Source organism: Papio anubis, chromosome 1 (genome assembly GCF_008728515.1).
Source record: "Papio anubis isolate 15944 chromosome 1, Panubis1.0, whole genome shotgun sequence".
Lineage (NCBI taxonomy): Eukaryota > Metazoa > Chordata > Mammalia > Primates > Cercopithecidae > Papio > Papio anubis.
This window is the reverse complement of record NC_044976.1, coordinates 60,635,431-60,653,526: the sequence shown is the minus strand read 5'-3', so window position 1 is coordinate 60,653,526 and position 18,096 is coordinate 60,635,431. Positions and strand designations below refer to the sequence as shown.

The window sequence follows — 18,096 nt, the reverse complement described above, 5'->3', positions numbered from 1 at the left end:
GCAGTTCCAAGATGAGTACTGTTTGGGAAATGTAATATGCCCTCCACTCTGTTAATCACAAACGTGAAAGGTTGTTCCTGCATAATAGAGGAAGAAATATCTAGGGTTTAAGCGAGACAGAATATAAGCATACCAGGGAGCAGACTGGGTTTGCAAATCCATTGAGCACAGGGGTTTTATGTAGAGGCCACCATTCAGAGAAGGGTCCTTAGGGGGTTCAGTGGAAGCCATGGCCACCAGTCCCTGTGGCTGTGTCCAGTGGCCCAAGAACCTGAAATCATCTTACCACCAGCATTCTCCATCAGGGATCTCCTGTTGAGTATCAGTAGAGGAGTCAATAAATCTTCCAGGACTTTCCTCCATGGCCTCTGGCCTCTGGTCTGCCAACCCAACAGAGTCACTTATAATTGAACATAAGGGTCACTACCAGGAAAGAGGGCCATGAGTCAAGTGGCCTGTGCTCTCCCTCTTTTTGCTCCAAGCAATAGTTCAAACAGGTTGCAGCGAAGACAGGCAGATGTTGTGTTGGGGTATCCCACGGAGCGCTGGATGTAGGTGTGGAGGAGTTCATGCCTTGCCACGTGCAAGCTGGGCTGACGCAGGCTGAAGGGAGGACTCGCTCTCACCCAGAGATGTGAAGATTTGCAGGCAACTTGGTGAACTCAGGGTGGAGGTGGGGATGTTTGCCTGGAGTTGGGCCCCTCTCCAGACCTAACATTAGGATTCCACAAGCAAATGCTTTCATGAGAACGTTGTGATGGCCTGTCTGGGTCACCAAATGCATCAACCAATGAGGGGACAGGCTACTGGTGGGTTTGCTGCAATGAGCACAGTTAATTATTTTGACAATGAGCACAGTTAATTGAGTCTCCCCAAATAGCCTCCCTGCACCATGCAGTCAGAAAGACTGCAGTCTTTCCGACGCTAAGATTCCTGGGAGCCCGTCACCCTGCCGGCAGGTGTAGAGAGTCGGGGAGGAGGTTAGCAAGCTGCGGAGTGTGACCTGAGGCCCACCCAGCTCTCACTGGTGTTGACATGGGCACTGGGCAGGAAAGACAGGACGAGTGACCTTTGTTTCCTACCCCAGGTATGAGACCACCTCGAGTGAGGAGACCAGCGGTGAGGACAGCTCCCCAGAGGACTTGTCTGACAGTGAGGCTGAGAAGAAGTGTGATGGCCCAGACCACAGGCATGTCAAAGACGCCCACCTCACCTGCGAGGCTGGGCAGGGCATCCCCGAGGGCACCTGCCATGCTGCCCAGGAAAGTGGGGCTGGGGAAGAAGTCCCCCAGTCCAAGGCTGAGAGGTGAGCAAATGGACACAAATGTGGGCACTTGTTCCTCTGAAAAAGGGCAAGGGCATATATCCACCCACTCATGCGATTTGTTCATTCATGTACCCATCCATTCGCAGTGTTGTTTAAGTCTCTGTTTCATGCCCACACTGTGCACTGATTAAATGAGGCAGATATATAGCTCCTGCTTTCGTGGAATGTACTGTCACAGCCGGTGTCTACGTATAAAGTCAACATTTACCTAGCGCTGAAACTGTGAAGGACTTTACAAGTATCCTTTCAACAGTCCTGCAGGGTAGAAGTTATTGTGACCACCACACTGTACAGATGTGGAAACAGAGACTTAGGGAAGTGCAGGGATGCAGCCAGCAGAGCAGGGACCCCAGCCCCAGTCCTTCTGACTGTTACCCATAAGCTTTTCTGCCTGTCCTGTTGACCATGCTGGCTTTTAAAGTGATACGTCTTTTTTTTTTTTTTTTGAGACAGAGTCTTGCACTGTCACCCGGGCTGGAGTGAAGTGGCACAATCTCGGCTCACTGCAACCTCTGCCTCCCAGGTTCAAGTGATTCTGCTGCTTCAGCCTCCCGAGTAGCTGGGACTACAGGCGCCCACCACCATGCCCAGCTATTTTTTTGTATTTTTTAGTAGAAATGGGGTTTCACTATGTTGGCCAGGCTGATCTTGAACGCCTGACCTTGTGATCCACCCGCTTCAGCCTCCCAAAGTGCTGGGATTACAAGTGTAAGCTACAAGTGCCTGGCCAGTGATGTGTCTTTTAAAGTGATGGGAGCAGCCAGGCACCATGGCTCACAGCTGTAATCCCAGCACTTTGGGAAGCTGAGGTGGGAGGATCCCTTGAGGTTAGGAGTTCGAGACTAGCCTGGGCAACAGAGTGAGACTCTGTCTCTATTTTAATTATAATATTTAATTTTTTAAGAAAAATAATAGAAGTAAAGTGATGGGAGGTCATATGGGAGGAAAAGAAGAGCATTGCCTTTGGAGTCAGGCATACCTGGACTCAATTCCTGCCTCTGCCACGGTGTTACTTTAGGCAAAGTCCTTGAGCTGTGGTTGCCTCAGTTTCCTCATCTGTCAAATGTGCATAATAGCAACTTGATAGGTTTGATTGAGAACTACATGAGAAAAAGCAAGTAAATGCTTGGCACAGCACCTCCCACATACTAGGCTCTCAGTAAATGGTAGAAACAAGACGGTTTTTACCATTATCATCACTATCACCATCTCCAGCCTGGCTGCCAGAGGAGTGGTGAACAGTGAACGGGAGCCGATTGTCACCCACGTCAGGGCTGCTCCAACGTGGCAGCAAGATTAGGACAGGCCAAGTGAGTTGGCTTCTTTGTGTCCAGTGTCTTTAAGCCTCACCTGAGGCCTCTTGGTGCTGAGCCTTCCTTCAGACTAATACGGGAAGAGTGCTTGTCACTGTGGACACCCAGCTTCAACGAGTCTCATATTACTGACTCTGTTAGTACTTACGGTGTCCTCCATGGAAGAATAACCCGAAGAAATTTTCTGGTATGGATTGGATTCTTTGATTTTTTTTTTCCAGCCTCCCAGGCAGAAAATACGTGGTCCAAAGTCAGAAAGACAGCCCTCCCCTTCCCAGCACGCCAGGAAATGCAGTTGGGCCTGTCCACCACCCCCTACCACAACCCCCTACCTAAATGCTTTGGTTATCGGCCCCAGACCCTGACAAAAGCAGGATTAAATGGGCAACACACTTGGCTCATCTTCAGAAACGTTCAGAAGCCAAGTCACATCGGCACACACCGTGGTCACTCTGGATTTCTGAAGCACGCTCCCTCCTAGGGCAGTTGCCCAGGTTGGATTTTTGAGCTGCTGAGATGTGAAAAAGGAGGAGAGTGAAAGTCTTGTTTATCAACATGAAGAATGATTATGTAAATATGTGTGTATATAGATGAGTTTTTAGATATAAACTCAGGAAGAATTTTAATGTATGCCAGGAATGAGCCAGCATCCACAGGAAACTGGGACCACCACGGACCAGCTCTTGGTACTCTAATTGTTCATTAATATGTAAAGATTTGTTTAACGCACCCCTAGTCCCTTGCAGTGGTGGAGGGGTGGAAGAGGTGGAATGGTGGAAGGTGGTGGAGGATAAGCACTGAGTGATGGAAAGGAGGAGGTCTGAGGAACATGGAATGAGGAGGAAGGAATGGACAGTGGAATCAGGAAATTTTATGATGACAATGAAAGAATCATGGTGATAAAGAGTGAACGAGGATCAAAATATGCCAATCGAAAGAATGGCGCGATGCACGAAAGAAAGAGTGTTGGTGATCCATGCGATAAGCGTGGCGCGAACGCTATGGCGGACCCGTGATACACGGATGCCATGGCGCCATGATATGACGATCAGCAATGTTATGGATTTTGCCATGGCGCGATGTTAAGGCGATATGGCGTGATGCGCGAGCATGCGATGCGTTATGCGCGCGGATCAGCGGCGCGATGTTGTTATGCGATGCGCGAGCGATGTCGAGCGCGGATAGCGCGATGGCGCGATAACGAGCGCGATGACGCGCGATATGATATGATGCTGATCACGACCAGCGCGATGTTGAGCGAGTCCGAGTGCAGGCCAGGGCCCCTTTCTCTGGGTACTCCTTTCCTTACCCAAGCACTGCTGCCTGAAGTGATGGGACACACTGAGGAAGTGGAGCCTGTGGATATGCACAAGAAAGCAGGCCGGGGGCTCAGAGGCACTTCCCATGCATCATTAAGCAATGCACCATGAGTGGCTGTCATCAGACTCTGTGACTTAGGCTCACGATGCCCCTGTGGTTTGAGAGGACTTTAGGCAGAGTGTGAAAAGCATGTAGAATGGGAACTGAAGGTTCTATTCCCAGGACCCTCGTCTGTGAGATATTGGGCAAGTCAGTTTGATGCTCAGGGCCTCTGTTTCTTCATCAATAAAATGAAGGTGGTGGATGGCATGTTTCCATTCCTCTCAAGCCCTGACGTTTAATTCTATAGTCATTACTGTTTTTCTTGAAGTGTACCTCTGGGTCAAGAGACCGAAAACAAGAAAATATGCATTTGCTCCTTCACACCTTCATGGTTTACAGAGATTTAAACACATAGTGACTCTACTTTTAATCAAGGGATATTGGCACAGACACATTTTCCCAAGTTATGAGAGCAGCTGTAAGACCCGTGGTGGAACAACCCATAAGCATTTTTCAAAGCCATTTTGCTCTCCTTTGCAAAAGAGCCCTAGAAGTAAAAACAATCAATGCATCAGTGTTTATTTCTTACCCAACTCGTTTCTGTTATTTTATCTTTAGCTGGGACAAATAGTTGTTCCCTAAAGAACCAATATGTAGGGCCAGGGCCAGTGTCTCACGCCTGTAATCCCAGTACTTTGGGAGGCCGAGGCAGGTGGATCAGTTGAGCCCAGGAGTTTGAGACCAGCCTGGGCAATATGGCAAAACCCTGTGTCTACGAAAAAATACAAAAAATTAGCCTGGCGTGGTGGCACGTGCCTGTAGTCCCAGCTACTCAGTGGCTGAGGTGGGAGAATCACCTGAGCCCCAGAGGTTGAGGCTGCAGTGAGCTGTGATTGCACCACTGCACTCCAGCCTCAGCACTGGAGTGAGATCCTGTCGCAAACACAGGAAAAAAAAAAAAAAGAACCAATATGTGGATGTTGATCAAAACTCCTGTCACTTATTCTTAATTGAATGATCAAACTAAGGTCTTTCTTAGACCTTCATTCAAAACCCACCACTCGGCTGGGCACAGTGGCTCACACCTGTAATCCCAGCACTTTGGGAGGCCGAGATGGACGGATCACCTGAGGTTAAGAGTTCAAGACCAGGCTGGCCAACATGGCAAAACCCTGTCTCTACTAAAAATACAAAAATTAGCTGGGCATGGTGGCCTATGCCTGTAATCCCAGCTACTTGGGAGGCTGAGGCAGGAGAATCGCTTGAACCCAGGAGGTGGAGGTTGCAGCAAGCTGAGATCATGCAACTGCACTCCAGCCTGGGCCATAGGCTGGCCCACTCTGTCTCAAAAGAAACCAACCAACCAAACAAAAACAAAAAACAAAATCCACCCCTCTGTTCCTTAATATTAGGATCTTTCTCCAGATTTTCTTGAAGATCCCATGGGTAAAGGAGATACTCTGATTTATAAAAGTGTTTTAGCCACAAAAGATTCCACTGATTCTGCTCTAGAAAAGTGATCAGAGGATATGCAAGCCTGGCACCACACCCACGTTAGGACCAAAGCAATGGATACCGTCTCCCTTGCCCCCACCTTAGAGGAAGAAGCAGGTGTGTAAGGACCTCACTCTGTAGAATCATGAAGGTAAGGGGCCAGTCCCCTTTTACTCCCATTTTATAATAGAACAGGATCAAAAAGGTTATATGACTTCCAAGGCCCCACGGCTGAGCCAGGGATTTCATTTATTTATTTATTTTTATTTCTATTATATTATTTTTTAAATCTGAGATGGAGTTTTGCTCTTGTTGGCCAGGCTGGAGTGCAATGGTGCACTCACACACAACCTCCACCTCCTGGGTTTCAAGCGGTTCTCCTGCCTCAGCCTCCCGAGTAGCTGGGATTGCAGGCATGTGCCACCACGCCCGGCTAATTTTGTATTTTTAATAGAGACAGGGTTTCTCCATGTTGGTCAAGCTGGTCTCAGACTCCCGACCTCAGGTGATCCCCCTGCCTCGGCCTCCCAAAGTGTTGGGATTATAGGCGTGAGCCACCGCGCCCGGCCGAGCCAGGGATTAAACTGTGTCACATCGATTTAGTGACTCCAAGTCCAGGACTCTTCCTGGCCTGAGTATGAAATCATTTATCATAATCACTTCTCAATAGCTTCTCCTCCCCATTAGGTAAATACCCTTTAAACACTGAGGTCATGTCACACACAGAGTTGATGTCATTGGCTCTGGAACTCTTCTCGTTCATGGTCCCAGAGGAGCTGAATGTTGCAGATAGCAGGGCCCTGCCGTGGGTTGTTAAACCATTTACTCTCAAGGTCCTTGCAAAGCTTAAAAGCCAAACATGTCAAGCACACCTGTTTGGGTTTTATTTCAAGCATAAATTGGGGATGTTGTTTGTCTTCGCATGCATGTTTCCCATTAGTAAGATGATGCGAGTTTCCAGCTATGCCTATTAAACACACGCAGGAGTCCTGGTAGAGTCTGGGGCAAGGTCAGTAGGGGCTGGCTGTGTGAGGGGGAAGGAGAGGGCCTTTGTAATTGTGAGCAGACCAGGGGTGTGAGCTAAACTTCTTACCGGAGGTGTAAGCTAAACTTCCCACAGACTCAAACTTTCTCCAGTTAAGTGCCTTGTTACTGGTTACCAGGCTGTCCTCCCAGTCCTCCTTTCCACTCCCAGAGGGGGCTGATCGCACAAGTACAAAGTATGTTGCTGCATTCCTAACCCCACCAGCTCTGAGCCCTTCAGGAATAAATCACATGGCAAACTGGAGGGAGCTGAAGGGACAGAGGCCAAAGCTGGCTTTCCTTGTGTAAGGGAGGAACTCTTGCTGGCCAGGGAATCTCTTGGAATTGGTCTCTTTTGGGGTTTCAGAGGCAAAGCTTGAACACCATCAGTCAAGAGTGGTTCCGCGTCTCCAGCCGGAAGTCGTCTAGCCCTGCTGTGGTGGCCTCCTACCTCTGCGAGGTCCAGCCTCACTCCCCACACTTCCTGAAGCTACTTGTCAACTTGGCCGATCGCAACGGAAACACAGCCCTTCACTACAGCGTGTCCCACTCCAACTTCTCCATCGCGAAGCTGCTGCTGGAGACAGGTCAGAAGTGGTTGCATTTATACAGTCTGGGTCCGTCCTTGAAGGACATGGCAATTTTTAAAATTTTTTTCAAAAATTTCAATAGCTTTGGAAGTACAAGTGGTTTTTGGTTACGTGGATGAATTGTACAGTGGTGAAGTCTGGTCTTGTAGTATACCTATCACCCAAATAGTGTACATGGTACCCCATAGGTAGCTTTTCCTCACTGCCTTCTGCCCTCCCCTCTTCTGACTCTCTGGTATAATTGTCCTTTATGCCACTCTATATGTCTTCATGTACCTGTGGCTTAGCTCCAACTTATAATGAGAACACGCAGTATTTGGTTTTCCATTCTTGAGTTACTTCACTTAGGATAACGGCCTCCAGTTCCATCCAGGTTGCTGCAAAAGACATTGTTTTGTTCTTTTTTGTGGCTGAGTAGTATTCCATGGAATGTATGTATGTGTGTGCATATATGTACATATAACATTTTATTATATGTATATGTATGTATATATTATATATTTTATATATATGTATATATAACATTTTCTTTATCCACTCATCAGTTGATGGGTATTTAGGTTGATTCCATGTCTTTGCAATTGTGAATTGTGCTGTGATAGCCTACAAACGTGGGTGTCTTTTTGATAGAATGAAGGGCAATTCTTGTACACATTTCTTTCTGGTGAGGAAATGCTTCCTTGTCGAAAGTTCCCTCAGGGCTGGCTGGGAGCGGTGGCTCAAGCCTGTAATCCCAGCACTTTGGGAGGCCGAGGCGGGCAGATCACGAGGTCAGGAGATCGAGACCATCCTGGCTAACAGGGTGAGACCCCGTCTCTACTAAAAATACAAAAAATTATCTGGGTGTGGTGGCGGGCGCCTGTAGTCCCAGCTACTCGGGAGGCTGAGGCAGGAGAATGGCGTGAACCCGGGAGGCGGAGCTTGTAGTGAGCCGAGATCGCGCCACTGCACTCCAGCCTGGGCGACAGAGCAAGGCTCTGTCTCAAACAAAACAAAACAAAAAAAGAAAGTTCCTTCTGTGTTCCAGAAACTGGACCGGACCATTTTGCCTCTGTTTGCCTCATTTGTTCTTCACAGCATTCCTGTGATGTGGGTATTGTTCTCATGTTACAGCTAAGGAAACTCAGGCTCAAGAGTTATAAAACTTGCTCAGGTTACAGCACTGGTCAAGGGTAGAGTCAGGTTTTGTACTCAGTTTGTCCACCTCCACAGCTATAACCGTACTGCCTCTGGGGAAAATGGCATTTTCCCATCTTCAGAAGATACTTTTTAACAAAGGTCGTGGCTCCATTTGACCAATTTGACTCAACTTGATTCATTCATCTTTCATCAGATATTTATTGACTACACATGAGGTCCATACTGGCTACTACCAGGGATGCAAAGGTGAGCCAGGTTAGCCCTCTGCTTCCTGGGAGCTAACAGTCTAGCAATTGGGATGGAGCTGGATGGTGGCTCATGAAACAGAGATAGGAACTCTCTGTTCAGTGATTTAGGAACTGAAATGAGAGCGTGTCTAGTGCAGGGAGCGGCAAAGGTGCACTGGAGCAGGCAGGACTCCAGCAGGCAGTGTTCCAGGCAGAAGGAACTCCATGGAGGTTAGATAGGGAAAATGCCTGAAGATCAGAAAGCTTGTAGTTTGGATGGGATGGGAATTAAGGTTGGAAGGGTGAGTTGGAGCCACCACATGGAGAAATGGAGGACCTGGAATGCCAGGCTGAACCCTGCTTGGAAGGTCCCAGGAAGTCAGTACAGATTTTTTTGTAGGAAACTCCATAACCAGGGTAATTCTCTAAAAGAGTCATTTGACAGTAGGGGTGGGTTAGTGAAGGGAGCAGGAGAGGAGGTGGCAGGGCAGACAGGAGGCCATTACAGAGGTCTACAGAGAGGTAGTGAGGGCTTATAATAGGTGAGGATGGTAGGAACTGAATAGCAAAAAGCCATTGGGAGGTCAGGCATTGTGGCTCATGCCTGTAATCCCAGCATTTTGGGAAGCCGAGGCGGGCAGATCACTTGAGGTCAGGAGTTCAAGACCAGCCTGGTCAACATGGCAAAACCTTGTCTCTACTAAAAACACATAAAAAAATTAGCCGGGCATGGTGGCGTGTACCTGTAATCTCAGCTACTATGGATGCTGAGGCAGGAGAATTGCTTGAACCCAGGAGGCGGAGGTTGCAGTGAGCCGAGTTCACACCACTGCACTCCAGCCTCCAGAGCAACAAAGCTCCAGCAACAGAGCCAAACTCTATCTCAAAAGATTAAAAAAAAAAAAAAAGACTGGGCACGGTGGCTCATGCATGCAATCCCAACACTTTGGGAGGCTGAGGCAGGTAGATCATTTGAGGTTCAAGACCAGCCTGGCCAACATGGTGAAACCCTGTCTCTATTAAAAATACAAAAATTAGCTGGGTGGTAGTGACGCATGCCTGTAATCCCAGCTACTCAGGAGGCCAAGGCAGGAGAATCGCTTGAGCCTGGGGTGGGTGGAGGTTTTGGTGAGCTGAGATAGTGACACCGCACTCCAGTCTGGGTGACAGAGTGAGACCTGTCTCAAAAAAAAAAAAAAAAAAGTCATTGGGAAAGTAGTGCCCGACTGGTGAGGTGAGTTGGAGCTCTCTGTCAAGCCTGGATGGTTAAGAAGACAGTGGGCTGCAGGAGGAGGACTAAATGTGGAGGAAGCAGAAAGGATAATTCAGTTTGGGGCAGATTTTTAGTTTCTGGAGATGTACAGAGGCTATTGAGAATTCCAGATGCAAAATGAAAAGGCAACAGAGCTTTGGGTGGGGCCGGCCAGAGCACGTGCAATGAGGCCTTTAGGAGAGGAGTCCTCTCTTGCTCTTGGTTATCCTGTGCAGAGAGAGAGAGAGCACGCCAGTGAAGGAGATCTAGGCAGAGTCGTGTGATAACTAGAAGAAATAAGAGGATTGTGGCTGATGGGGAAGGACAGCCCATGAAAAACAAAGAGTGTCAACTGCGTCAGATTCTGCAGGGTCCCTGAATGATGATGCCTGGGTTTGGCAGATGGAGGGGACGGGGGGTGCCACTGGTGACTTTGGAGACAGCTGCTTTGGGGCATGTTGGGAGGAAACCAGCTAGAAGAGGGGAAGGAGCAAAGCGCCAGGCTTGGGGAAGGCAGTGATGGAGTGTCTTGGCTGAAGGAGGCAGGAGAGCCTACGGAGAGTTGGTTTTGTGTTTGGGGAGAGGAGATCTGAACATATTTTTTGACTGAGAAGAAGAATCCAAGAAAGAAGAGGAACAGGTAAGGTGGGGAACAGAGACAGAGAATGAGAGACAGACAAAGAGAGAGATGGAGAGGAAGAGAATGAGAGACAGAGACAGACAGAAAAAGAAAGAGAGAGAGACAGGGAGAGAAAAAGGAAGAGAGAGAGAGACTGACAGAGAATCAGAGACAGAGAAAGAGAGAGGTGAAAGATACAAAAGAGAGAAGCCACTTGGCGAAACAAGGTCTAGGAGGAGCTGGGAAAGCCTGGGCTCCACAGCAGAGGCAGGTGAGGGCAGCCGAGGCAAGACGCTGGGTCATTCATTTCTCTGAGATGGAAGCGAAAAAAGGAGAAAGTGGGTAACAGTGCAGAGAGACGTTGAGGAGAGCAGGGAGGTGGAGGCCACTGGCCTCAGATGGCCTCGATCTTCTCAGGAAAGTGAGAGTAGAATCAGAATTACAGATTGGAAAGGGGTAGTTAACAGTCAACCAAAGACAGCTGCGTGATGGGGCTGAGCTAAAGTGCATGGGCCTCGGTCAAATGTTATCTATGAGTTTAGGAAGGCTGTATGGGGCTGTCTAGGAGAGTCCGTACAAGAGGTATAAAACCCCAAGTGATCCCCACAGGGGATGTGGCCTTCTGCTAAGTATTTAGCATCTGCTAAATATAATTTAAATGTATTATGAATTATATTATATTTATAAATTATGTTATAAATTATATTGTATTTATAATTATAAATATAAGTTATAGAATAATGAATATAATTATTTCATTTAATAATAAAATTTTATTGTTAGAATAGGATGATTATCCCTCTTTATAGACCTTGAAAGTGACATTCAGAAAAGTCAGCAAACTTACCCTAGATCACCCAATAACTAAGTGTGCCACTAGGATTTAAAGTCAATACTGGGCCAGGGGAGGTGGCTCATGCCTATAATCCCAGCACTTTGGGAGGCTGAGGCAGGGGGATCACTTAAGCTCAGAGGTTCAAGACCAGCCTGAGCAACAGGGTGAAACCCCATCTCTACCAAAAATATGAAGATTAGCCAGATGTGGTGGTACACACCTGTGGTCCCAGCTACTCAGGAGGCTGAGGTGGGAGGATCGCTTGAACCCAGGAAGTTGAGGCTGCAGTGAGCTGTGATCGCACCACTGCACTCCAATGTGGGTGACAGAGTGAGACCTGGACTCAAAAAAAAAAAAAAAAGAAGAAGAAGAAAAAGAAAAGTTGGTCCCGTTGCTCTTTTCATTTCTGACATCTAGGAGGTAGAGCATAACTCTTCCTTTAGGAGGCCTGAGGTAGGAATTTAAATGAACATCAAAAGTCTGAATTTAGGACCCAATGGCTTTCCCCAACTTGGGTCCTGTCTGGCTAAAATCCCTCCTGTGGCTTCCTATTGCTCTTAGCGTGAGAGACGGCTTCTTCAACCTGGCCTTCAGGACCCTGCCTGCCCTGGCTCCCACCTGCTTGGGCCGTCTCTGCTGCCGCCATGCTCTCCTCCTTCCCTCCACTGTAGCCACACTGGCCTCACTCACCAAGGTCATTCCCTCCTGGGATTTTTGTATTTGCCTTCTACCTGGACTCTTCCCCCTGAGGCTCTTCTTGTGACTGCCTCCTTCTCGTCATTCAAGTCACAGTCCAAATGTCACCTCCTCAGAAGTCTTCCTGGTGCTTCTGTCTAAAGTGGCTGCCCCCACCTCTCTCTAGGGGGGCACCCTCTTTCTTTCTTGAGACACTCTTTGCTTTTCATTTCTACTCAACAGAATGTTCATTCACTCAAAAGGGGCTCCTGTCTGTCTTGTTCCGGTCTGTTTCCCTAACACCTAGACCAGTTCCTGGTTCCTAGTAGGTGTTGAGTGAAAACGTCTGTTAAATGAATGAGCGATGGATGACTCTTGGGAGCTAGGTTAAATTCCAGTAAACTTCCACGTCTTCAAAATTCTGCTAAGCAGCTTTGAGTGTCTTCAGCTGAACGGGAAAGGCAGTGTACATAATGACAGCCTGAAGTTGCTTCTGATTTTCACATCATCAAAAGAAGATTAAATTATAGCTAACAGTGAGCTGATGTTATTGATTTCAGTTCTTCATGGATGCATGGATACCATCAAAATGGTAGATCAAATGAGAAAGGCACATAATTAAATGGAGCATGGCTCTGTGTTCTGTTACTGTATTCAATGTTAGGGGCCATCCGTGTAGAAGGTGAATAAAGCAGCTACTGCTTTTTCAATGTCGTCCTCATCCCAGACACTGGACTTAGTGTGATATACATATACACTGTCATGTACAATCCTTGCAGGAATTGTGAAGCAGATCTTAATTGCCTTTTCCAAGTGAGGAAACTGAGGCCCAGAGATGTCAGGTAATGTGGTCAAGGTCACAGAGCCTGTAAGAAGCTAATCCAGAATTCAAACCAAGGTCAGTCAGCCTCCTAATCTGGGCTTTTTCTACTACCCTATCTATGCTTCTGGGACATTGAGACTTTGGGAACATCCATTATGTGCATGAAGAATCCAAAAACCAGTAACATATGGCCCTTGTCTTTAAGTAGCTCACAGTCTTGTAGCCGGTTAGAAGTTTCTGGGTGAGCCAGCCAGGACAGAGAAGAGACAACTAAAATTTGGGTGATATAAATATCTGCTGATGCTAAGAATTCACTTAATACTCATCAACGTTAAAGTGGTTTGGAAACTTTTCCCTTTAACATAGTGAAATAGCTAAATAGCCATAAAGGTAAAGTAAGAAGGGGGTTGGGGAGAATGGGTTGAGAGAGTTGTTACTTTCTCTCATCTGTATAAGGGATGTTGAGGATGACAGATCTGTCACACTCCCAAACCTGGGATGTCCTTACAGGCAGTTGTTAAGCATCCAGAAAAAAAAAATTACAAACTATAAAGGGCTGTACAGAAGTGATTCATTATTATTGAGAATAGAGCCAGAGTGCACCTCTGCCGGCTCAACCCCAAGTGATCCGTCCTTTATTTTGCCAAATGCCCTTGCAGGGCATATTGAGTCAGAGGATGCTCTGTCGAGAGCCTTGCTCCTCTGTCACCTCCAGGGAGAGTTGGCTTTGCTGCCTGATGGCTGCTCTGAAGCATCTTCTGTAAAGTCCTGGGTCCTGGCAGGGTGCAGTGGCTCACGCCTGTAATCCTAGCACTTGGAGAAGCCAAGGCAGGCAGATTACCTGAGGTTAGGAGTTCAAGGCATCCTGGCCAACATGGCGAAACCCCGTCTCTACTAAAAATACAAAAATTAGCTGGGCATGGTGGTGCATGCCTGTAATCCCAGCTACTCAGGAGGCTGAGGCAGGAGAATCGCTTGAACCCAGGAGGCAGAGGTTACAGTGAGCCGAGATCACACCAGTGCGCTCCAACCTGGGCGACAGAGTGAGACTCCATCTCAAAAATAATAAATAAATAAATAAAGTCCTGGGTCCTTAGCTCCTCCTAGTCCCTTTCCTGAGCCTGTGGGCAGGTGTCAGACCTCATTCTACTGAGCTAAAAACCATGTTTCTGAAGAGATACAAGAGAACTGATAACCTGAGGCTTCTTTGCACATCTTAAAAGCAAACTTAAAATAATCAAGGGGTAGAAATAAAACAGTTATTAGCAAGGCAGTGCAAATGTTCACTTCGGTATCAGGACAGAGCTATGAGGTGATGCATGGAGTTGTTATTTAGCTTTCATCACCTGCCGGCTCATGGCAGTGGTCCAAGGAGCTTGAGGGAAAACTGCTGATAAATGAGGCAGACTGATGCCTCTGTCTCCACTGACGGCCTGGTATTATCATGGCACACTTCTGAAAAATTGTTTGAAAAATTATGGGGTAGCCAGGCACGGTGGCTGATGCCTGTAATCCCAGCACTTTGGGAGGCTGAGGTGGGCGGATCCAACATGGAGAAACCCCGTCTCTACTAAAACTGCAAAAATTAGTTGGGCGTGGTGGCTCATGCCTGTCATCTCAGCTACTCGGGAGGCTGAGGCAGGAAAATCGCTTAAACCCGGGAGGCAGAGATTGCAGCGAGCTGAGATCGTACGATTGCACTCCAGCCCGGGCAACAGGAATGAAACGCCATCTAGAAAAAAAAAAAAAAAAAGAAGAAGAAAGAAAAATTGTGGGTTGGAGGGAATATCAAACAAATGTTGCTTTTTTCCACTTGCACAGAACTTGCAAATAGACCTAATTGACATTTTTTCATAAACCATATTTTTACAATGAATACCTAAACCTTAGGGGAATATCATTCTGGACAACAATAGTAATAACAGCGAACGCTCACTGAGTGTTTCCTGTGTACTAGGCATGGTTCTAAGTCAGGGGTGTCCAGTCTTTGGCCTCCCTGGGCCACACTGGAAGAAGAACTGTCTTGGGGCACACATAACATACACTAACACTAATGATAGCCAAAAAGCTAAAAATAATGCTTTAAGAAACTGTGAATTTGTGTTGGGCCTCATTCAAAGCTGTCCTGGGCCATAAGTGGCCAACGGGCCACGGGTTGGACAAGCTTGTTCTAAGTCCTTTAAATATATTAGACTGGGCACAGTGACTCACACCTGTAATCTTAGCATTTTGGGAGGCCACAGTGGGTGGCCCAGGAGTTCGAGACCAGTCTGGGCAACATAGTGAAAAACCCTGTTTCTATAAAAAACACAAAGAATTAGCCAGGCGTGGTGACATGCACCTGTAGTCCTAGCTACTCAGGAGGCTGAGGTGGGAGAATCACTTGAGCCCTGGAGGCAGAACTTATAGTGAGATCATGCCACTGCACTCATCCTCAGGCTGGGCAACAGAGCCAAACCCTGTCTCAATAAATACATAGATAAATAAACTCAATAAATGTCACTTATGAGGTAGGTTGTGTTGTCATCCCCATTTTATAGAGGAGGAAATGCTAAGAAAGGCTAAGTGACTTGATTTAGTGTAATTGTTTTCCTATTGCCCAAAGGAGCTACGTAAGGGAGGACTGCTTGAACCCAGAAGGTTGAGGCTGCAGTGAGCCATGATCGCACCGCTGCACACCAGCCTGGGCAACAGAGCAAGACCTTATCTCAAAAAAAAAAAAAAGCGACATAATTTTTTCAGATAAGCAACAGTACAAAGACGTTTGGTTTTCCCATCACCCTTGAGAGGTGGGGTCATTTATGTAACAGGTATCAGTCTAGGCCTGATGATCCCCTACCTTTCCTTAGGTGGGGAGGAATATGGATACATATCCCCAGGGCTACAAAGCAGGACTTTCTTTAGAATTCTCATCTACTACTTAGTCTTAAAAATATGCCACGTTTGGCCGAGCACGGTGGCTCATGCCTGTAATCCCAGCCCTTTGGGAGGCCGACGTGAGTGGATCATGAGGTCAGGAGTTCAAGACCAGCCTGACCAACATGGTGAAACCCAATCTCTACTAAAAAATACAAAAATTTGACCGGGCGCGGTGGCTCAAGCCTGTAATCCCAGCACTTTGGGAGGCCGAGGCGGGTGGATCACGAGGTCAGGAGATCGAGACCATCCTGGCTAACATGGTGAAACCCCGTCTCTACTAAAAATACAAAAAACTAGCCGGGCGTGGTGGCGGGCGACTGTAGTCCCAGCTACTCGGAGGCTGAGGCAGGAGAATGGCGTGAACCTGGGAGGCGGAGCTTGCAGTGAGCCGAGATCGCGCCACTGCACTCCAGCCTGGGTGACACAGCGCGAGACTCCGTCTCAAAAAAAAAAAAAAAAAAAAAATACAAAAATTAGCCAGGTGTGGTGGCACGCGCCTGTAATTCCAGCTACTCAGGAGGCTGAGGCAGGAGAGTCACTTAAACCCGGGAGGCGGAGGTTGTAGTGAACCAAGATCATGCCACTGCACTCCAGGCTAGTGACAGAGCGAAACTCCATCTAAAAAAAAAAAAAAAAAAAACCTTTGGTCAAGCGCAGTGGCTTATGCCTGTAATAATCCCAACACTTTGGGAGCCCAAGCGGGCAGATTGCTTGAGGTCAGGAGTTTGAGACCAGCCTGACCAACATAGTGAAACCCCATCTCTACTAAAATTACGTTTAAAAAATAAAAAATTAGGCCAGGCGCAGTGGCTCACACCTATAATCCCAGCACTTTGGGAGGCCGAGGTGGGTGGATCACGAGATCAGGAGATTGAGACCATCCTGGCTAACACAGTGAAACCCCGTCTCTACTAAAAATACAAAAAATTAGCCAGGCGTGGTGGTGGGCACCTGTAGTCCCAGCTACTCAGGAGGCTGGGGCAGGAGAATGGTGTGAACCCAGGAGGTGGAGCTTGCAGTGAGCCCAGATCGTGCCACTGTACTCCAGCCTGGACGACAGAGCCAGACTTCGTCTCAAAAAATAAAATAAAATAAAATAAAATAAAATAAAATAAAAAATAAAAAATTAGCTGGGCGTGGTGGTGCATGCCTGTAGCCCTAGCTACTCGGGAGGCTGGGGCAGGAGAATGGTGTGAACCCAGGAGGTGGAACTTGCAGTGAGCCCAGATCGCGCCACTGCACTCCAGCCTGGACGACAGAGTGAGACTCTGTCTCAAAAAATAAAATAAAATAAAATAAAATAAAGTAAAATAAAAAATTAGCTGGGCGTGGTGATGCATGCCTGTAGCCCTAGCTACTCAGGAGGCTGAGGCAGGAGAATCGCTTGAATCGGGAGGCAGAGGTTGCAGTGAGCGGAGATCGCACCACTGCACTCCAGCCTAGGCAACAGAGAGAGACTGTCTGAGAAAAACAAACAAACAAATGCCAGGTTTTTGGCTAGGTACATTGGTTCACATCTGTAATCCCAGCACTTTGGGAGGCCAAGGTGGGGGGATCACTTGAGGTCAGTAGTTTGAGACCAGACTGGCCAATACAGTGAAACCCTGTCTCTACTAAAAATACAAAAATTAGCCAGGTGTGGTGGCGTGCACCTACAGGCTACTCAGGAGGCTGAGGCAGGAAAATCACTTAAACCCGGGAGGCAGAGGTTGCAGTGAGCTGAGATCGTACCACTGCACTCCAGCCTGGGTGACAGAGTGAGACCCTGTCTCAAGAAAAATAAATAGATAAACAAATAATGCCAGGTTTTCATTGTATTGTGAAATGTAATTCTTAGTTGTTTTAATATGAAATTGTGGAGTTTTTTTCTCCCTCCATTTTTCAAGGGAGATGGTTGTTCCTGGAAGATTTCCCACGTTTATCTCATGGTGTTGTTCACCCTCCTGGTACGTGGCACAGTAGACCCCTGGGCCCTTGGAAAGGACCTACTAGCACAGCCATCAGTTTAAGAGTTACACACAAATGTGAGCTAGCGAGTGTGAAACCTAAAATGCACAGCCATGGTGGCATTCCAGGCATAGGGGCAGGTGAGGGATGAGCTCCAGAGCCGGACAGACCTGAGTGTTCCCAACCCACTTTGCCTTCACGTGAGTGGACAATGTAACTTCTCTGGCTCTCAGTGTCCTCATCTGTACAATAGGAATAATATCTTGTGCTGCGGTTTAGGAAATGAAGTCATGGCCACTAGACCTTTGGCCATCTCTGGCTTTGTTGTGGGCCTCCCTTGCTGGGTATCCTCGGAAAACTTGTCAAGAAAAGTAACCAGCTGGCCAGGTGCAGTGGCTCATGCCTGTAGTCTCAGCACTTTGGGAGGCCAAGGAGGGTGGATCACGAGGTCAGGAGTTCAGGACCAGTCTGACCAACATGGTGAAACCCCGTCTCTACTAAAAATACAAAAAAATTAGCCAGGTGTGGTGGTGCATGTCTGTAATCCCAG

The 18,096-nt window shown here is 47.5% G+C and overlaps 1 protein-coding gene across 1 annotated transcript in view; it reads left to right on the top strand.

Moving 5' to 3' along the window:
* KANK4 (KN motif and ankyrin repeat domains 4) overlaps positions 1–18,096 on the top strand; it is a 48,388-nt gene that overhangs the window by 13,640 nt on the left and 16,652 nt on the right. Inside the window, 4 exon segments of the mRNA XM_031669426.1 lie at positions 1,088–1,306; positions 3,243–3,274; positions 3,277–3,326; positions 6,887–7,106. Of these exon segments, the coding sequence (XP_031525286.1) occupies positions 1,088–1,306; positions 3,243–3,274; positions 3,277–3,326; positions 6,887–7,106 (521 nt within the window).